The 19787-nt window shown below is 37.9% G+C and overlaps 2 protein-coding genes across 2 annotated transcripts; both read left to right on the top strand.

The window, feature by feature from the left end:
• Positions 1–14854: 14854 nt before the first annotated feature.
• LOC130070876 (zinc finger protein 782-like) lies at positions 14855–18901 on the top strand. Its single transcript, XM_056235439.1, has 4 exons — positions 14855–14906; positions 15574–15719; positions 18598–18834; positions 18879–18901. The coding sequence occupies exons 2-4, from the start codon at positions 15635–15637 to the stop codon at positions 18899–18901; spliced, it is 345 nt and encodes a 114-aa protein (XP_056091414.1). The 5' UTR covers positions 14855–14906; positions 15574–15634.
• A 58-nt stretch (positions 18902–18959) lies between these two features.
• Positions 18960–19787, top strand: LOC130070870 (gastrula zinc finger protein XlCGF8.2DB-like). The gene has a single exon (XM_056235427.1). The coding sequence runs from the start codon at positions 18984–18986 to the stop codon at positions 19785–19787; it is 804 nt and encodes a 267-aa protein (XP_056091402.1). The 5' UTR covers positions 18960–18983.

Below are 19787 nucleotides of genomic sequence, written 5' to 3'. Positions count from 1 at the left end.
TACATAAACCGCACAACTCACATATTTCAACAAGGTATCTTGCTTTATTATTATTTATTATGAATTTCTTAAATAAACAAACTTTAACAACATAAGGGCAGATCCTTTGAGGACTGCTGATGACGCAGTGAAGTGACGCTCGAGTGATCAAGTATTCCAATGTATAAAAAAGCTTTCATTCGATTCCTCCGTCCTCATTTATTTTCCTTGCAGCCTTTCCTCGCGTCCTACAGGGGGCGGAGCTGAGACGCGAGGAAAGGAAGCGAGGAAAGGAAACGAGGATGCACAAATAAGAAATGAGAAGCACCCCTTGATTCTATCAAACCCTGGTGCGTTTGCGTGCATATGACGTCATCGCGAACGTGCACGGCGCATGATAGAAAACAGAACGTGGGTCAATATTGTTTTTTTTTTTATTAATTAGCTGCTATTATGCGCAGTTGAGTGAACAATACAGGTTTACTGTAAACTGCCAGTGTGAAAGCCCCCTTAAACAGCAATAACACAAACCATTATGCCAAAATCTCCGACTACGGAAGCCTTTTAACTCAAAGGCGCAGTGCTTTCTTGCAATTGGGTCGGTTCATGTTCACACCGTAAACGAACCGTACCAGAGTTCGTTTGGAACCGTACCGAGACCACCTCTTCAGCTGGGTCTCGGTTCGGTTGTTTGGTCTGCACCCGAGTTCGATTGCTGTATTCACACCTGCCCAAAAGATCCGCACCAAGGGGGGAAACAAACTAGAGTTCGATTCAATCGAACCAAACAAGCCAGGTGTGAATACACCCTTAGTAATAAAAAACGAAACGATTTGACCCAGGATAGACTGATCTCAATCTCATACTTTACTTTTGTCAGGAAGCACGCAGAATATGTTTATTATAACTTTGGAATAACCTATCGCTGGCACATGGAGATAAAACACCCCAATCGACCAAACCTAAAACCAAAACACAGATGCAAGCGAGAGATCACAGCAGATCAAGAGAAAAACAAAACAATGATATAAAAATAACCAACATATGAAACTGAATGTAATGTTTAAAAATCAGAATAATTGTGTCTTCTGAACCAGATAAACTGTATTTGTGAAGCATTTCAATCAGGATTTAAGCCCCATCATTGCATAGAAACTGCTTGATGAAGTTACAAATGACCTGCTTTTACCATCTGATTGTGTATCAAAGTAAAATAATGACAACTCTTTTCTAGACCTGTTTCTATTGGTCGCTTTCCCTTGGCGCAATAATTAGCTGCAGCTTGTACACAAGCTGTATGTCATCCGTTAACAGGCGATTATACGAGGCCACATTCCAACCTCAACCTCTTTCTCTTGCACCGCCCGCACAGCTTCCACGTGAAACAGAGCTAAACCATTCCAGCAGTGAACTTCGATGAAGCTCCTCCTTCCGAAATACAACATGTGCTGTGATTGGTTAGCTGGCCCAGTGTGTTGTGATTAGGGGTGGGGGAAAAAATCGATTCTTAGATGCATCGCGATGCGGACGTGGACGATTCTGAATCGATTCACAATTGTCAAAAATCGATTTTCAAAAAAAAAAAAAATGTTTAGATATATATTTATAATAACGTAATATTGACGGAACGCGAAAGACGGAACTCTGAAGCGCGGAAGTGCAGTGGCCGGACCGTCTGTGGCGTGCACATAACAGACGCGATGGCTGAGCGCCAAATCCAAACACCCTCCTCGTTAAAAGCTGACGTGTGGAAATATTTTGGCTTCTGAAGTTGAAGGGGGAAAGGAGCTGGACAAGAGCCACACTAGTTGTAAGCTTTGTAGAGTAAAACTAAAATATTTCGGAAACAAGACACATGAAGCCAAATGACACGTTTCCAGCCAGAGGAGGAAAAACACTCGGCTGTAACGTTACCGGTCGTTGTTATATTATTAATTTACTACAAATATGCTGCTGCTAGTTCAGACACACATGTATTTTCCTGTTGGTTCTTTGCAATGTTAATAAAATATATTGTACGTTAATTCTTTATGGGTCATTACTTTGTACTTTTAAAGCAAAGTATTTATAGTCACACACACACACAAAAAAGATTCTGATAATCGATTTAGCATCGAATCGCAGCCCTCTGAATCGTAATCGAATCGAATCGTGAGGTGCCTAGAGATTCCCACCCCTAGTTGTGATGGGCACCATGTAGCACGTGTTCAGGAAATGTCCCGCCCCTCCATAACGGCAAGATCTTCTCTACTGTAAATATTATTGATGGCATAAATTTCAAACCATTTCAAACCATTTCAAGCCCGATTCAGACCCTGACAACGTTAACAAACAAGAACGGATTCCACCCTGCAGAACGGATTCCATGCACAGATTTTGCAAGCACGGATTTCACAGGACGTTTCGGAGTGCTGTTTTTTTTTGTCATTTTCTTATACATTATAGATACAATGTTATCTAGGGCTGGGCGATATGGCCAAAAAAATTATCACGATAATTTTTTTTATATCAGTCGATATCGATAATTATCACGATAAATGTCAAATCTTTATTTCTTTCAAGTTTAAAGGCTCCTAAGTGAAAGTTGTATAAACCAGAGCGTTGTGGTTTTAAAAATCTGAGGTAGAACATTCAAACATTTGTAATTTTTCCTTAACAAAATAAATATCTGAAAAGAAAAATATTTCTTCAGCACAGTTTGCAGTGCAGGCTGCAATATTAGTATTGCATGTTTGTCTCAAAACGCATATTTGACAGTGAGTTGACAGTAAATCTGCATCCTGACTCAAGCTAATACTACTATGTTAAATTTATGTTCATTAACAAAAACCGTAACATCTGTTTTTTGTTTTTGTTTTATTTAAGGACCACATTTTTATTTGGTAAAATGTAATATTCTGACTGTTTGAGTTTTATTAAAATTAACCATTGGTCATCCAGTATTATGCATTTAGATCATGATAACCACAGATAAAGCCAGGTACAGCCTATAGCACCTCACTATCATGGCAAAATGTAACTTTATGGTTTCTATGGTATTTGTATGAAAAACAGTAGCCTAACAGTTAAATACATTATTAAATACTGTAATTATATTCCAGTAGTCATTTAATACATTGTCTACATTAATAATATTAGACAATTCAATATGTATATCCCACATTTCATGGTGCAGTTAATATTACTAGGCTAACCTTACAGTAAATCCATGGTAGGCTAAGGCCCCGTTTACACGAGAACGATTCCGGGTGAAAACGTAAAACTATTTTATCGGATGTGCCTTTCGTTTACACGGCAACAGCGTTTTGGGGGCTTAAAAACGCAAAAAAGTGAAACCACCCTCCAAAGTGGAAATCTTAAAAACGCTCCACCGCCGCGTTCCCGTCTAAACGGTAAAAACGCAAATCTGCTCACGGTGGCTCTCGTCGCGTACGTGTTTACGTCACAGGCATGCGCTAGTACAGGAAAATAACAACCAACATGTCAGATTATTTCCATACGTCGGACCTTCAAGTTGCCCTAGCAGCTCTGAAAAACATACAAGAGTCTTTTTAGCAGTTGTACAAAATATTCTAAGATATTGGTGTTGTTGTGTGGCTGTGCTTCACATTGCCACCTAGCCGCCTGGAGTGCACACTACATCGAATTTCACACACTTTTGCGTCACCATGTGCACGCGGATTTCCCAACCATAACGCTCGTCTAAACGCAGAATAAAAAGTGATAACGCAACGCCACTTTTGCGTTTTCTCTTCAGATCGTTTCCGTGTAAACATAGCCTTAATGGATTCAGTATCAATTCAGATTCTGACTGTTTCGCTGCGCAGTGTTTCTCCTGTTTGTCAGCGGTGTCTCATCTGCCTTTAAACTGATTTGAACTGGACATTTGTGTTCTTCGCTGGACTTAAGCGCTTCTCACTGGATCTCGTGAGCGAGACGATCATAAACGCGTCTGCTCTAGTGAGCTCGCGCTGCCGTTTGGACTTTGAGCCGAGCGGATAAACAGTCCGTGAGGCGCGCGCGGTTCAAATGAGTTTTGTTCCGCTTTTGGCGCATACACTTTATCGAACATTTATCGACCTCTTGATATCGTTTTATCGAGAAAAATTATATCGCGATAATTATCGTTATCGTTTTATCGCCCAGCCCTAATGTTATCCACCATTTAATCGTGATATTTGTCGGAAAACTAAGGTAATACAAACATGCAACACGCATAAGTTTCATCACATCTTGCTCCGATTAGTAGCGTAAAGGAATTTCTGTCTGCATTATTGTAAATGGATGGATGTCAGTTTCTGAGAAGAAAATTAAACTAATTTAGCTGAACTTAAAAATAAACATCAATATTTAAAAATGTTTATTTAGACCATAGGTTCTCAAAGTGCGGCCCGCGGGCCAATGGCGGCCCGCCAAAACATTTCTGGCGGCCCGCGATAACATCTGTAAAACTGTTAAAACTATTGCTTTGAAAAAATGAATATCTCTGTTTAGTGGTGTTTAGCGGCATCCATAGGCATAAGCGGTAATTACATGGTCCGACCGACCGATCGCACTTGACCTCACTCCCAAGGCCACCAGGAACAGTGGTTGTCTACAGGAATAGGAATCGTGGCCAACCGAAACCAGCATCACAAATCCCATTGCAATTTAAAAGGGTATGTTGACCAAGTAATCAATATTCAATGTGACTTAATAATAATCTTAACAATGTCAAGCTTATTAATAGCCGCGTTTCCATTACCTTTCAAAATGTTCGCTGCCGCGAACACTTGCATTTTCCTATCAAAAGGGGAAACAACTTAAACTAGTCTATCATTTCTGGTCATACAGAAAATAATAATGCATTGTTCGCAACTACTTTTATTTGTGTAAACTCATAACAAGAAAACGTGCTTTTGTAAAATAAAATAAAACAATCAGTAGCCTAGGCTACTACGCGCTTTCATGATCTCCGTGAACTGGAGCGCGAGAACTGAAACAAAATATAGCTAGCCTATGTAGGCTAAAGCTTAAAATGTGCACTTTTAAACAAACAAACTCGAATCGAAAGCAAATACCTGATTATGTAATCCGTATGAAAGGTGGATATCTCTCTAAAAGCGCATCTGCTTAACAGTGGAAATGGAGATATGTTTTTTAGCCGACACTTAGAAAACAATAGTTTATTAATAAACAATTAAAATGCCTCGCTGTTTTTTCAGACGCATTTATTATCATTAGCCTATAACTCACCTATAAATCAGGCTAGATCAGACACGTACAGGCTATATCTCTTCTCATTCATCACTGCGGGAAAAATATAAATTCCAGGTTCTAATTTGGCCTTAGAAAAACAGTAAAATCGACATGTTTTCCATATTAATTTGTGAATATTTAAAATGTTTAATAAAGGGGCAAAAAGTCATTTAAACAAAAATCTGAAAAAGTCTGTCGATATTTACTTTTTTTGCGCAGCAGTTGGTGAAGCCAGTTCAAATTAAAATTTTGTTCAACTTTGCGTTTTAAAAAGACAACAACCGTTCATTTTTTCGTTTTTCAGTTACGGGTTAAAAAAGATAGATAAAAATATGCAAATCTGCAATAATGGAAATGCGACTGACAAGCAATGATAGAAATGAATGATGATGACTTGTTTGGTAAGCTTCTATTTTAAAAGTTTCTTTCTCTCCCCCCAAAAATTTTCACAAGTTTTGCCAGGTTTAGCCTCAGTTATGAATTAAAATGTGTTTATTGCAACTAATGTAAACTGTAGATGCAACCTGGTCATTAAAATAATTTCAAATGGGAATTTCTTTTCAGTTTTTTTTTTCTTCGTTTTCTCCCCCGCTACTTTGGCGGCCCTCAGTTCAATGTTGGGTTCCTAAATTGGCCCTCACCTATCAAAACTTTGAGAACCCCTGATTTAGACTAACATGATAGACTACTTAGACCTCCCAACCTTGAAATATTTTTTTGAGTACAATGACACACACAAACACATGCCTATCTTCATAATTCTAATATCGCATTGCATATAATGTGTGCTGGTCAACTAGTCTAAAATGAAGAAACCCCTAGAACACAGTAAAAAAAAAAACACCATTTTAAACAGGACACACATTAGCTGAATAAACGTTAGCCAATACAAACATATTTATAGAAAATAGTTGACAATGAATAGACAGGAGTCCAATAATAGCAAACCGAATCACTTATTCTAAAAAGAATATCAAGCATAAGCAAGATGAATCCGACATATAATGAGGGCTGTGTTAACAGTAAAACGTCCGTCATTTAACACATTTTAAAAACACGGATGGATAATACAAGATGCCTTCTGACATTTTGACAGAAAAAAACACAAAATCCAAAATCCGCCATTGTCCGACAAAGCAGTTAGGAGTTAGCAGTTATTTGAACTTGAAAAACGGAGTGTACTGACGTCTTTCCCCAGTTAAAACAACATTCCTTCTTATCTTCTTTCATGTTTATTTGATGCTATAAATTAACTAGAAGGTAGAGACGATCGGTTCACAAGCAGCTTTAAGAGGCTCTACAGCGATCTGTCAACAACACATTAAAGAGCCACAAAACAGTATTTATTGTTTAAATTTCTTTAAAAAATGACCAAACTTGAGACAGTTTCATACCAAAAGTAAGCTGGTCTGTCAGCGCGTTGTCAGTGTCCTCTTTGCTCCGCAATGTATTTTTCACTGTGTGAGAACATGGTGTGTGGCGTGAGAGCGGCGTCACGTGGCTTGTCGGACATAGCAACAGTAACTAAAGGGGACGGGTCTTTGCGAACGGTCAATTTTCTTCTCTCTCTGTGTGCACGTTCTGTGTTTGTGTGAGAGAGAGATTTAGACCGTACCATAGTACTGAGACCGCTCTCATCAGAGTCACAAATGATTTGCTCTTATCATCCGATCGTGGTTGTATCTCTCTATTAGTGTTACTTGATCTTAGTGCTGCATTTGATACCATCGACCACAACATTCTTTTAAATAGACTAGAAAACTATGTTGGCATTAGTGGAATTGCATTAGCATGGTTTAAATCATACTTATCTGGCCGTTATCAGTTTGTAGTAGTAAATGAAGAGATGTCTTATCGATCACAAGTTCAGTATGGTGTACCACAAGGCTCAGTACTAGGACCGTTGTTGTTCACTCTGTACATGCTACCCTTGGGAGATATCATTAGGAAGCATGGTATTAGTTTTCACTGTTAAGCTGATGATACTCAGCTCTATATTTCTTCACGCCCGACGAAACTTACCAATTCACAAAATTAACGGAATGCACAGCTGAAATAAAAAATTGGATGACTAGTAATTTCCTACTACTAAATTCTGAAAAAAACAGAGATTCTAATTATTGGACAAAAAACTTCCTCACGTAATAACCTATAATACTGTCTAACACTTGATGGCTGCTCTGTTAAGTCTTCGTCATCGGTTAGGAACCTGGGTGTGCTCTTTGATACCAATCTCTCATTTGAAAGTCACGTGTCTAGTATCTGTAAAACCGCATTCTTCCATCTTAAAAATACATCTAAATTACAACATATGCTTTCAATGAGAAATGCGTTTAGTTCGTTCATGCGTTTATGACATCAAGGCTAGATTATTGTAATTCTATTATTGGGTGGTTGCCCTGCATGCATAATAAACAAAATACAGCTGGTCCAAATTGCAGCAGCTCGAGTTCTTACCAGAACCAGGAAATATGACCATATTAGCCCGGTTCTGTCAACACTGCATTGGCTGCCTATTAAACATCGTATAAATTTTAAAATATTGTTGATTACTTACAAAGCACTAAATGGTTTAGCTCCGCAGTACTTGAGCGAGCTCTTAACGCATTATAGTCCTTCACGTCTATTGCGATCTCAAAATTCTGGCCAGTTGATAATACCTAGAATATCTAAATCGACTGCTGGCGGTAGATCCTTTTCCTATTTAGCACCAAAACTCCAGAACAGTCTCCCTAACATTGTCCGGGAAGTAGACACACTCTGTCAGTTCAAATCTAGACTAAAAAAAGTGTATGCTTTGACCTAGCATACACATAACACACTATAGACTTCTATAATTCAATGTTAGGCTGCATAGATTAGGTCAGCCGGAACCGGGAACACTTCCTATAAATCCTGATGTACTCGTTACATCATAAGAAGAATGGCATCTACGCTATTATTAATCTCTCTGTTTATCCCGAGGTTGACCACAGTCAGCCAGGTCCAGATCTGATGAAGGACCTGTGCCTGGACGCGATGACAACGCAGTCCTGAAATGTCAACCTAATCTCTCAATGTGAAGGCCTCCTTCCCTTTACCTCTGTACAGATAAAACGTGGTCAAAATTATTCTAGTTCACATGGATACACGGAAATGACGAATAATTCTGTATTATGCTGGCCAGACAAGTAATTTGGTGGGGTCAATTTGTAAAAAAAGACTACATGCCTGCGCACATATACATTCAAACGCACATACCTACAGACTAAACGCATAATATGCATGTGCACGGCGTCAGCATTTTCACAGATTCGCGTTTTTGAAGTTTACGTGGAGATAACGTTTTTCCAAAGAAAAATTACGCTTGCACATGGTTCCAGAGTGCGACCATTTTTTGAGAATGTGCGAGTTAGAATTTGATGGTCATGCACTCAGTTCAATTTGCGAGTGCGCATCAGAACGCCGGTCTATCAGAAGTTGCTGCAGTCCATAACGTTTTTGTGTTCAAAATGAACAAAATTTATATAATGCACGAGTACATCATGAATCCATTTTCCAAACCGTGTTTTTGTCTTATCCTGAATCACTACGGTACGCCCATAATAAGTGTTTATTCTGACTATTTTAGACCTGGCACGGCTCTGCTGCGAAGTAGCCCAGTGCCTGCGTGACTCGTCATAGACATTAACAGAGAGAAGTAGCTCCGGCTACTAGGGGTGGGCGGTATGACCAAAATTCTGTAATTTAGTAATTTTATTTCACGGTAACGATATATTTCACGATATAGTTATTTATATGTAGTTATTCTCGAAAAATCTACAAAAAGGGCTTTGTATAATAAATAAACCCAAATACTTTAGAAATTAAAAGTACTTCACCTTGTTTGATTTTTCTTTTTCTTTTGTAAATTATTTATTTGATAAACTATTTATTTGATAGCTGAATATAGTAAACAAAACACACTCATCAACTTTTAGATGAACTGCCCCCAACTGATTCATATTAAATACAACTCATCATAGGTGCAATTCAACTTTAAATAAAGTGTTGCTGAATAATTTTTCAAAGTAAAATTGCTTTACTTCATCAATCAGTTTATAATATCTGAATATTTTATATTGAACTATTCTATTCATAATAAATTAGTTACTTCCTTTTAATTTTGTAGGATAGTAGTAGTTATGTTTAAATGTGTTCCACGGTGCATTTTTGCCATGTCTTTTTAAGAGACTTGTTTTGCTCTTTTTGTGATATCTGGCAACCCGTCACCTGGAGCTTTAATCGAGAGAAGTTCAAGTTCAGAAGTGACTAGAAAGAGCGGTATGAATCGAACAGCAGCTACTGTTAGTGTTGACTAAGTAGTTTAAATTATACACACCTTGTATAACTGCGTCATTATTTGACCATTAGCCCGTGAACACTGACACACCGCGCTCCCTCTCAGTGCGTGTGCACGCGCGCGTCGTTTGCATCAGAAAAATGCGATCGGTTAATTTGATTGTCAAGTTGTAATCACGTATCGAATCAAAGGAAGATTTTATCAGCTAGTTCAGTGGCCAATTGTTTGGAGTTAGAAATATATAACTCGCGCTGCATATTTAGTAATTTTGCCTCAGATATAGGATATTCGCTATGTTCATTACCACGGCAACTGCTTGTGTGTCATGCTGAATGCGATTTTCGTGTTTAAAAAGTAAGAGATGGAAAGATGCAGATAACTATACATTATTTAAGGTTATTTCTATTCGTTACGATATTGATATATGAACTGTTATTATCAAGTAAGCTTCATGCTTTCCCCGTTGCGAGCGTGCACTCCTCTAAACTGTAGCCTACGGGTGCTGCACTGCTCTAGTGACGGCTGCGCCTTTCTTCCCGAAAATATCACGTTAACAACTACCCTTTAGAAAACGTAATTCCTTTGTGGATCCTCTTGATCTGCTTTCTCCATGTTTCTTTGACAAATCTCAGTGTCTCAGTCTCACGCACGCTGCACGGGAGTAACCACGCCCACTTATTTACATGTCGCGGTATACACGGAATAAAAAAATCTGTTACGGTTGACATTTTCTACCGCGGTAACGATATATACCGTCATACCGCCCGGCCCTACCGGCTACAATGTTCTTCCGCAAGACGCATCCAGTTCTGTTTATTAACCGCTAGAGAGCAAACGCACATGCGCATTGCACACTGATGATGAAACACGCCAATGAACTATGCAGTTCTTTAAAACTTCCGCAATAATATAAGCCAGCTGGAAAACCTCCGGTGAAATGTCACTTGCATGTCCTGAAGTAGCTTTAACAGCATCAATATTGTAATACTTAAGTTTATAATCAGAATATAGTCACTTAAATAGTCAGACCTAGCATCCATTTATTTATTCAAATGTAAGACAACATAAAAAAAGGCGTATTCCTCAGCTAAATTCGATCATCATTCACACTTTCGTTTGAAAACAAAGCATCAACACACTAAAGTACACACTAAATCTTTAGTAATTTCTACAGTTAGATTTATTGAACAAAACTGGAGTTTTCACAAGTTTGCCGAAATCAGTGAGCTTACGCTGGCAGCAACACTGACTGACAGTTATTGTTTTTCACAGGACTTTTATGAATACTTGATACTTCACCTTGACTAAGTTTATTTTTAAACCTAATGATTTTATAATATATTTATTCAAAAGCGAAAAAAATAACAGGAAATGGCTAATATTCAGCCAATAAATGCTCATCTGCCACCATCTTCTGGATATAGCTAGTGGTAATTCTATTATTATTTTAAATAAGTGTTTTCTAAAAAAAATTGGATTTCCTAATCCTTGAAACGTTTGGTTTTAGAAATGGGAACAATCTCAGAAGGATGAACAAATGTTTTTGGTCATCACATTAAAAATAACATTTGAAGTGCTGGAAAAATGTTGCGTGTGCGTGTCCAAATACATACATTGTGTTTCTTAATCCAACGTTCACATTAGCTTTAAAGGGATAGTTCACCCAAAAATGAAAATTCTGTCAGTAATTACTCTCCCTCATGTTGTTCAACCCCGTAAGACCTTCGTTCATCTTCGGAACACAAATTAAGATATTTTTGATTAAATCTGAGAGCTGGATCACTCCTCCATAGGCTTCTTAAGGGATTGAAACTTGTCGGCCCAGAAAGTCAGTGAAGAAAATGTTTAAATAGTCCATGTGACTACAGTGGCTCAAACATAAGTATATAAAGCGATGAGAATACTCTTTGTGCGAAAAAAAAATTAAAAAAAAAATAACGACTTTATTCAACTATTCGGTTTTTTTTTTTTCAGTGTTTTTCCTCTGCTTGGAAGATGACGTTCTTCTTCTACTACTTCTTGTTGTTGTTGTCGTTGTCGTTGTCCTGACAACTTCCAAGTTCTCGCGCGTTGTGACACACTCGTGAACTCTCGTCACATGGACTATTTAAACATTTTCTTCACTGACTTTCTGAAGAAGCCTATGGAGGAGTGATCCAGCTCGCCTTGCGAACTCTCCTGTTCGAACTCGTTCATCAAAATGAACGAATCTTTTTTCGAGTCATTGACTCGCTAATTTTGATGAACGAGTTCGAACAGGAGAGTTCGCAAGGCGAGCATTTGTGCCTATAAAACTTTAACTTTTATATTTATTTTTGAAATGACAGATGGTTTCTCTAGATAATACCCTTATTCATCGTCTGGTATCGTTTAAAGCCCTTTGAAGCTGCACTGAAACGGTCATTTGGACCTTGAACCGTTTGGTGCCCAGCAAAGTGCATTATATGGAGAAAAATCCTGGAATGTTTTCATCAAAAACATTAATTTCTTTTCGACTGAAGAAAGAAAGACATGGACATCTTGGATGACATGGGGGTGAGTAAATTATCAGCAAAAGTTTTTTTAAAAGTGAACTAATCCTTCAAAAAGTCAACCATTGTTGGTGGTGTGTGGATATACAGTGAGTACAGAATGTTCACCGGAAATGCCCGAGCTGGCTAATCGAAAACCAGGAAGTAACCGTGCATATAGTCCATTAGGAATTCAGGAAATTTAGGAATTAAGTCATATAAAAATGAAAAGATTGAGACAACTACTCATCAGCATGCATTGATTAATCCTATGTTGTTGCAAAAAAAAAAAAGAGCCACAAAATCATGTGCTGATCCGACCAACTGAGAAAGTTAGTCTGGAGCCCTGCTTGCACCTTGGACCCTATTTCATGGCTTACGTTCTCGAGCCACCGGTTTTGATGGAAGTGATTTAATCAAAACTAACTTAAGCTGTACAATAAGTTTATTCTACAGCTGCTGTAAAGCCAAAACAATCTATGTTACTTTAATTTCCTATTATCACTGTAAAGCTGCTTTGAAAAATATATATATTGTAAAATCATGAAGGTGACTTGACCTGATTAGACTAAAACACTCTGTGTGTGTCTCAATCAGATCTAGTTCAGTTCACTGTAAGAGAGTCAGTCAGAGAGAGAGTTAATGGACCTGATTAGACTAAAAACACTCTAAACTAGCACTGCAAATTAATAAAAGAACACAAACTATACAGACACTTAATATTTAGCCAATTATGGTTGACATTTTCACGAAAACAATTGCTATTAGCTTGTACAATCTGCAATTTACACGTTTGTGTTTGTTGCATTGGTGTTTCGATTCACTGAATTATTTTGTGAAGTTTTTTTTTTTTTGACTGAGTTTAATTAAGAGCGCTTTGAATCCCTACATCAGTTGTTGCCAATAAATTGACTCGGAGTTTCCAAAAGCTATTTTTCTCCATCACTACTTGCCAGTGACTGAATTCGTGTTTATGATGAACTGATTCACAATATCGAGAGCGGAATGAGACGCACCTTTAATATTACTCGTGTTTTCATTATGTTACTTTACTCGCAGAGCGTAAGTAATGTTAGATAATGCAATGTTACATTTAATAACAAACAATTCGCTTGTAAAACTTTGAAGACGATTAAATGGTTTCTATAGGTTTAAACACTTAAAACACAAACCTTTCTTCAGCCGAATCACAACCGATGCTTCTTCTTCTTCTTCTTCTTCTTCTTCTTCTTCTGTAGTTTGCAAACGAGGCGCATTACCGCCATCTTCTGGGCTGAGGTGTGATCTCACTGGACTGTCAGTTTACACGAGAGGAAAATAAAAATAATAATTCTAAATTCTATTTGCAAACTGAGTTTCTTTCAGAAAGATCATAACTTCCTTAAGATTGTGTTACTAATATTAAAGATCAATGGTGGTACTAATAGTGCCAGGCTGCCTTCTTCATGACTTTATGAGGACTTTATGAGAAGTTATTGATTGAGTACCTCTGCCATCTAGTGGCTGTTCATTTTTGATAACGATTAAAATAGCAGCCTTATGGCTGTTGAAATATGAAGAATACAGAGTAGTTTTAGTCTGCTGCCTCAACTGAGTTACACAGACATGCCAGACAAATTTAAAGAAATGAAAAAAGTAGCCTAAATTTGATCTAAAAAAAATAATAATAATAATCTGAACTACAAAAAAAATAGACTAATAATTGTATTTGATAGTAGGCCTAGAACTGTAAAATTTCAATAGTAATATTTATGCTGTGAGTGTTGTTAAACTCATCGCGGTGTTCAGCGCAGAAAATGCTTTCGTGTGTGTGTGTGTGTGTGTGTGTGTGTGTGTGTACGTGTGAAAAACTTTTTACATACATATTTTCATGTTGGTAGGTAGCCAAAAGCAAAAACGTTATCACAAGAAGTCGGACGCACTTCATGAAACAATGCTGACATATTTATCAAATTAAGACACTGTCTTTGCGTATCGAAAAGCAATATAGCAATTTCTATTTAACGTTGGTACATCGTGCAACCTGTTTGTGTGTGTGTCATTCATGAAACGTAAATGTAGCTGCTGCTGCGCGACCCTCCTCTTCCCCCTCTGCGACCCCGGGGTGAAACCCCTGCACTATAGCATGCAAATTCACAATCTGGAAGTGTCATTCAGAAATGTATAGAGCTCATTTATTTGCCAGCAGTTAGTTTTGTATTTAGCCTTTTATTAGTGTGTATGTATATTGATGTATTTTGTGTGTTCTGTATTTTCAGTTTTACAATATAAAAAGGAATTCCAATTAAAATCACGAAAATAAAAACACATTGTGGAATTATTGGAGTTCTTTCCCTCATGCAGAGCAACGCATCATGAGGACCGTATATCTTTATTAGTATCACTATTGAATTAAAATCTCTTATATCTTGAAATAACATTTTGGTCATATTGCCCACCCCAAATTGACATCATATGAATTCTACTTTATTAAATCATATACTGTTTTAACATGTATTTTTAACTTGTAAACACATTTGTAGCTTATTTTGTAACTCATTTCATATTAATACTGTAATATGTGGTATAAAAAGTTTCTGCACCCAAACATTATAGTTTTGGCCATTGGACACAATCTCACATTCTTTAGAAATTAATATTTCTTAATATGATATATATATATATATATATATATATATATATATATATATATATATATATATATATATATATATATATATATATATATATATATATATGTGTAAATGTCTGTGTACGTTTGCAGCAGTGTGTGAACGGGACTTTTATTTTGGTTTTGTTGTGTGACGTCATAAAGCTGCGCCGCACTCCTGCATCTGTTGTGATTCGGCTGAAGAAAGGTTTGTATTTTTACCATATAAAGTGTTTATATCAATGCAAACTCTTATATCAATCTAATCGTTTTTACAAGCTATGTAAAACTAAATTAATCAATCAGAATGTAACGTATTTTTAAATCTAATATTAATGAACGGTGTTTTGTGCAAGTAAAGCAAATCTATACACGAGTAACAGAAAAGGAGCGTCTAGTTTCGCTCCCTGTATCGTCAATCAGTTCATCATAAACATGAATTCTGTTACTGGCAAGTAGTGATGGAGAAATGGAGTGTTTTAAACTAAATTGAACCAAATGATTCGTAAAATGATTCACTGATTCGAATAGCTCGGATCACCTCAATCTGACGTCACCTGCTGGTCAAACAGTGTCAATGCAACGAGAACAAACACAAACGTAATTGTTTTGCCAACCAACTGCTAATGTTTTCATGAAAGTGTGATCTGTTAAATGTAATCTTTACATGTATTTAATTTATATTATACAAATTAAATACCAAATATAAATCATAACTAAATATAAAGTGTTTGTATAATTTGTTATTAAAGTCCATTAACTCTCTCTCTCTGCCTGACTCTCTTACCAGTGAACTGAACTAGATCTGATTGAGACACACACACATTTAGTTTGGATTTATTTTTCTTTCTGTTAATTATTCTCATCTTAAACAGGACAAACACACAGAAAAACTCCTGGTGAAGCGACTGAGATTCACGTTACACTACTATAAAGATGGCGTTTATTAAAGAGGAGAGTGAAGACGTGAAGATTGAAGAAACATTGATAGTGAAACATGAAGAAACTGAGGAACACACAGGTTGGTTTCATTCTCAAAGCTGAACTCAGTCATTTGATCCTAAACAACAAGCCAAAAAGACAAGATGGCAGGCCCTGCCTTTTCTTTAAACACAAGTTTAACATCTTGCTATTCAGTAGATAGGAGGTAGTTCTGATGAAGTGCAAACAAAACATTCAACAGCATTAAATATTTGCTTATTTGTTGTGCTGGTTTTAGTTTGAACATCCTTTATTTTTTTTTTTTACTTTCAGCATGTGAATAAACCAGTATATATGGGCAAGGGTTAGTTTGGCCAATAGACCACTCCATCGCTGCACTACTTTTGTGGCAAAATGACTGCAGCAGTTTTATCCGGGAACTCAATTAAGTGGAACATCCTTAAGGAACCGAGAAGGAAAGAAACAAACAGCACCAGAGAAATTTAACTTCCTGTTTCAAGAATTTCACTTGAACGAACTCTAAGCTGCAACAGAACACACACACACACACACACACACACACACACACACACACACACACACACACACACACAGTTTCTTAATATGATATGAAATAATTATCTGAAACAACATTACATGGGGAGGTGCTGGAGAATTTATTTGTCATCATGATGTAAACAAAAATAGACTCAAACTAGTATACCAGTACAGTGTTAAATGCTGTAGTGTGGACCAGTGTCAGTATTTGACAAAACAATGACTAAATCAAGTTTGAAAAAGTATTTAAATCTTACTTTACTCAGATGTCCGGAAAAGATGAAACTGGTGGCACTTGAACAAACTGTAAGCTGCAACAGAACACACACACACACACAAGGGCGTGCGTGCATGCGTACAGTATCATAATTTAATATAATATTAATTCATTTTCGGAAACAACATTAACTTGCATGTTGTGGTGGAACTGTCAAAATGTAAACAATTCAGTTTAAAAGAAGTAACTTTAGGCCTAACACGATCATTTCTCGCCTGACATTTTACTGTAAAGGGGAGAAAATATGCGCTCAGGTTTTGATAAAAATCCGGACAGCTAACGTTAACTTCCGTTAATTAAACCTCCTCGCCTCCCAGAGAGAAAGAATTCCAACCAAATAAATTTTTTACTCAAATCTAAGCTAATGACAATTTGCTAACTTGGTTTGCCACAATCATTTCAGAAATAAAAACATCGGTATGTTGAAGGGTATGAATGGTAATGTTACAGGCTAAGTAACTGTACAAATAAAGCATATTGTATCTATTCTTACCGTGTGTTGTCCTCGCTGAACTGCCGTCTGCAGCTTTTCCACTGTGCGGAGAATGATTCAGTAATGGCGACGGTTGAAATATTTCAAACTGTTGATTCGTTCAGGAATTAGGCATTTATTCATTAATGGGTCATTGATGGTATTCAGCACTCTTGAGCCCCTTTCACACAGAGATTCCGGAAAATACACGGATAAAGCAACCCGGGATTTGACCCGGGTTCGTTTGATTTTGCTTCATTCACACTGCCAGTGATTTGCCGGAATCAGAGAGCGCGTTCACACACAACCCGTGTATGTTCCGGAAAGACACGTGACATCGATGTGACATGTAATGTCTCAGCAACATATAGTTTGCTTATGAGCTGCGATTTCTCTCTGGAGAAACCACGCTAGTGCATTTTTTTCTCTGATTCGATCATAAACTAGCGCATTACGTACCGTTTCACTAGCCTGCTTTCACTTCACTTCAGCATCATCATTACGACACGGCATTGGTTACGGCTTTTGTTCACACAGCGTGCGTTCCGGGTCTGAACACGGCAATGTTACTAGGTCCCCAACCCGGCATCGATCCCGGCATCAGTCCCGGGTCGTGTTTGCGTTCACACAGAAGGCACTCTGGCAATTTGCCGGCAATTTGCCGGGTTCAAAGCGTTGTGTGAAAGGGGCTTTGGTCATGTGATGTTGCTTAACTGTATCATATGTTATAAACATAAAAACTCCACATGAATTTTTACGGCTGTCCGTTCAGTGAGATTCTGTGTGTGAGCTGCGCTCATTTGTTTTCATTTCTCCTCATGAGGCGCGAGCCTCAACAGCACCTGTTATGGTGTGTTCACACCGAACGCTTTAATTATTTGCGCGAGTGGATTACATACAAAGTCAATGCAAAGACGCGAATAGACGCATCATTTGCGCCGGGCGTTGTGAATGACGCGAATTGGGCGACGCATTTGCTGCGAATGTCTTCCGCGCAAGTTGAAAAATCTGAACTCGAGCGGATGTTCAAGCGTCGAACTAGACGCGTATTTGACGCTCTATTCGCGTTCGGTGTGAACACACCATTACTATCAGACCGTCAGCAGCTGTTTGCGGATTGGTTGGCAGTCCGAGTGTCGGCAGATAATTTTTTTAACGATAATCATTTAAAAATGTCATTTCATTTTAAATGAACAAATATTGTGAGTGAACAACAATAGCCCAAGTTTAGAAAACATTTATTATTAAGACTTTAAAAAATATTTCTGCATCTATTTTTTGGAGTCGCCTATGATTGATGACAATTAAACTAAACGTTAAACTAGCAGCCAGAGTCGGCTTGTCATATATTGCTGACAGAAAATGCTGCGGTTGTGGACTCGTTTTCATCGTACACAGAATGTTCAAGGCAACATTAAATGTTTATCTTTCAAAGATAAATTCATAAGTAGCCTGTAAGCCATGTCATTCCAGTATGTAATTCAAACTGTATTCCCTCCTGCTACCTTTCTCAACCTTTACTTTCTCCATTGCCACAGCAGCATATTGTGTTCTAGCCCCTCTGCCCAATACTTGTACACTGCAACAGCCAAATTTGTTCACTATCATTTATCAAGACAGGTAAACTTATGACACTGGGGTTAATTTGTTATTTGTCTCTTTTAACCTTAGACCTGACGGCGTTGAAAGAGGAGAGTCAAGAACTCAATGAAGTGGAAGAGAACAACCAGTTTGAGACTGAAAAGATAACCTCACGGAAAACACGAGCCCTTAAGACCAAAATTAACAATTCTAATCTAACACAAAAACAAAACCTCGAAATCCACAGGAGAGTTCACACTGGAGAGGAGCCTTACACCTGCAAACTGCGTATTAAGAGCTTCTCACAGAAAGAAAGTTTAATGACTCGCATGAGAATTTGCACAGGCGAGAAGCTGTTTGAATGTGTTCAGTGTGGGAGAAGTTTCAAATGTAAAGAAAAGCTTAATTACCACATGAGGATTCACTCAAGAGAGACCTGTTTTAGATGTCATCAGTGTGGAAAGAGTTTCCCAGACATGAAACGGCTTAAAATGCATGTAAAAATTCACTCCGAAGAGAAACCTTTTGTGTGCCACCAGTGTGGAAAGAGTTTCCGACTCAAAAGGAAACTTACGGCTCACATGAGAGTTCACACGGGAGAGAGGCCTTACACCTGCAAACTGTGTGGGAAGAGCTTCTCCCAAAAAGGAAACATGAAGACTCACATGAACATTCACACTGGAGAGAAGCCGTTCACATGTGTTCAGTGCGGAAAGAGTTTCACGCGTGAAGGAAACCTTAATTCCCACATGAGTCTTCACACTGGAGAGAGCCCTTACACCTGCAAACTGTGTGGGAAGAGCTTCACATTAAAAGGAAATCTTAACACTCACATGAGAATTCACACTGGAGAGAGGCCGTTCATATGTGTTCAGTGTGGAACGAGTTTCCGATGTAAAGAAACACTTAGGTACCACACGAATATTCACTCAAGGGAGAAGTGTTTTGTATGTCATCAGTGTGGAAGGAGTTTCACAGACAAGAATCACCTTAAGAAACATGTAACAACTCACACTGGGGAGAAGCCTAATATGTGCCATCACTGTGGAAAGAGTTTCACAGTCAAAGCATTGCTTAGGGTTCACATAAGAGTTCACACCGGAGAAAAGCCGTTCTCCTGCCCTCAGTGTGGAAAGAGCTTCAGATCTAAAGGAAACCTTCAGACTCACATGAGAGTTCACACCGGAGAGAAGCCTTACACATGCCATCATTGTGGAAAGAGCTTCAGATTTAAAGGAAACTTTAACAATCACATGAGGCTTTACGTGTCTTCAGTGTGA

This window comes from Rhinichthys klamathensis, unplaced genomic scaffold (assembly GCF_029890125.1).
Source record: "Rhinichthys klamathensis goyatoka isolate OS25496 unplaced genomic scaffold, OSU_Roscu_1.1 h1tg000018l_1, whole genome shotgun sequence".
NCBI classification, from domain to species: domain Eukaryota; kingdom Metazoa; phylum Chordata; class Actinopteri; order Cypriniformes; family Leuciscidae; genus Rhinichthys; species Rhinichthys klamathensis.
This window is presented reverse-complemented; position numbering and strand designations above follow the sequence as displayed.

What these genes read in the sequence shown, in the direction of transcription:
- LOC130070876 (XM_056235439.1), top strand. Translation starts at nt 15,635, where the DNA reads ATGGCGTTTATTAAAGAGGAGAGTGAAGACGTGAAGATTGAAGAAACA. An exon ending in AGAAACTGAGGAACACACAG is followed by an intron (nt 15,720 to 18,597) that starts GTTGGTTTCATT and finishes TTTTAACCTTAG; the next exon opens with ACCTGACGGCGTTGAAAGAG. An exon ending in GAAAGAAAGTTTAATGACTC is followed by an intron (nt 18,835 to 18,878) that starts GCATGAGAATTT and finishes GAATGTGTTCAG; the next exon opens with TGTGGGAGAAGTTTCAAATG.
- LOC130070870 (XM_056235427.1), top strand. Translation starts at nt 18,984, where the DNA reads ATGAAACGGCTTAAAATGCATGTAAAAATTCACTCCGAAGAGAAACCT.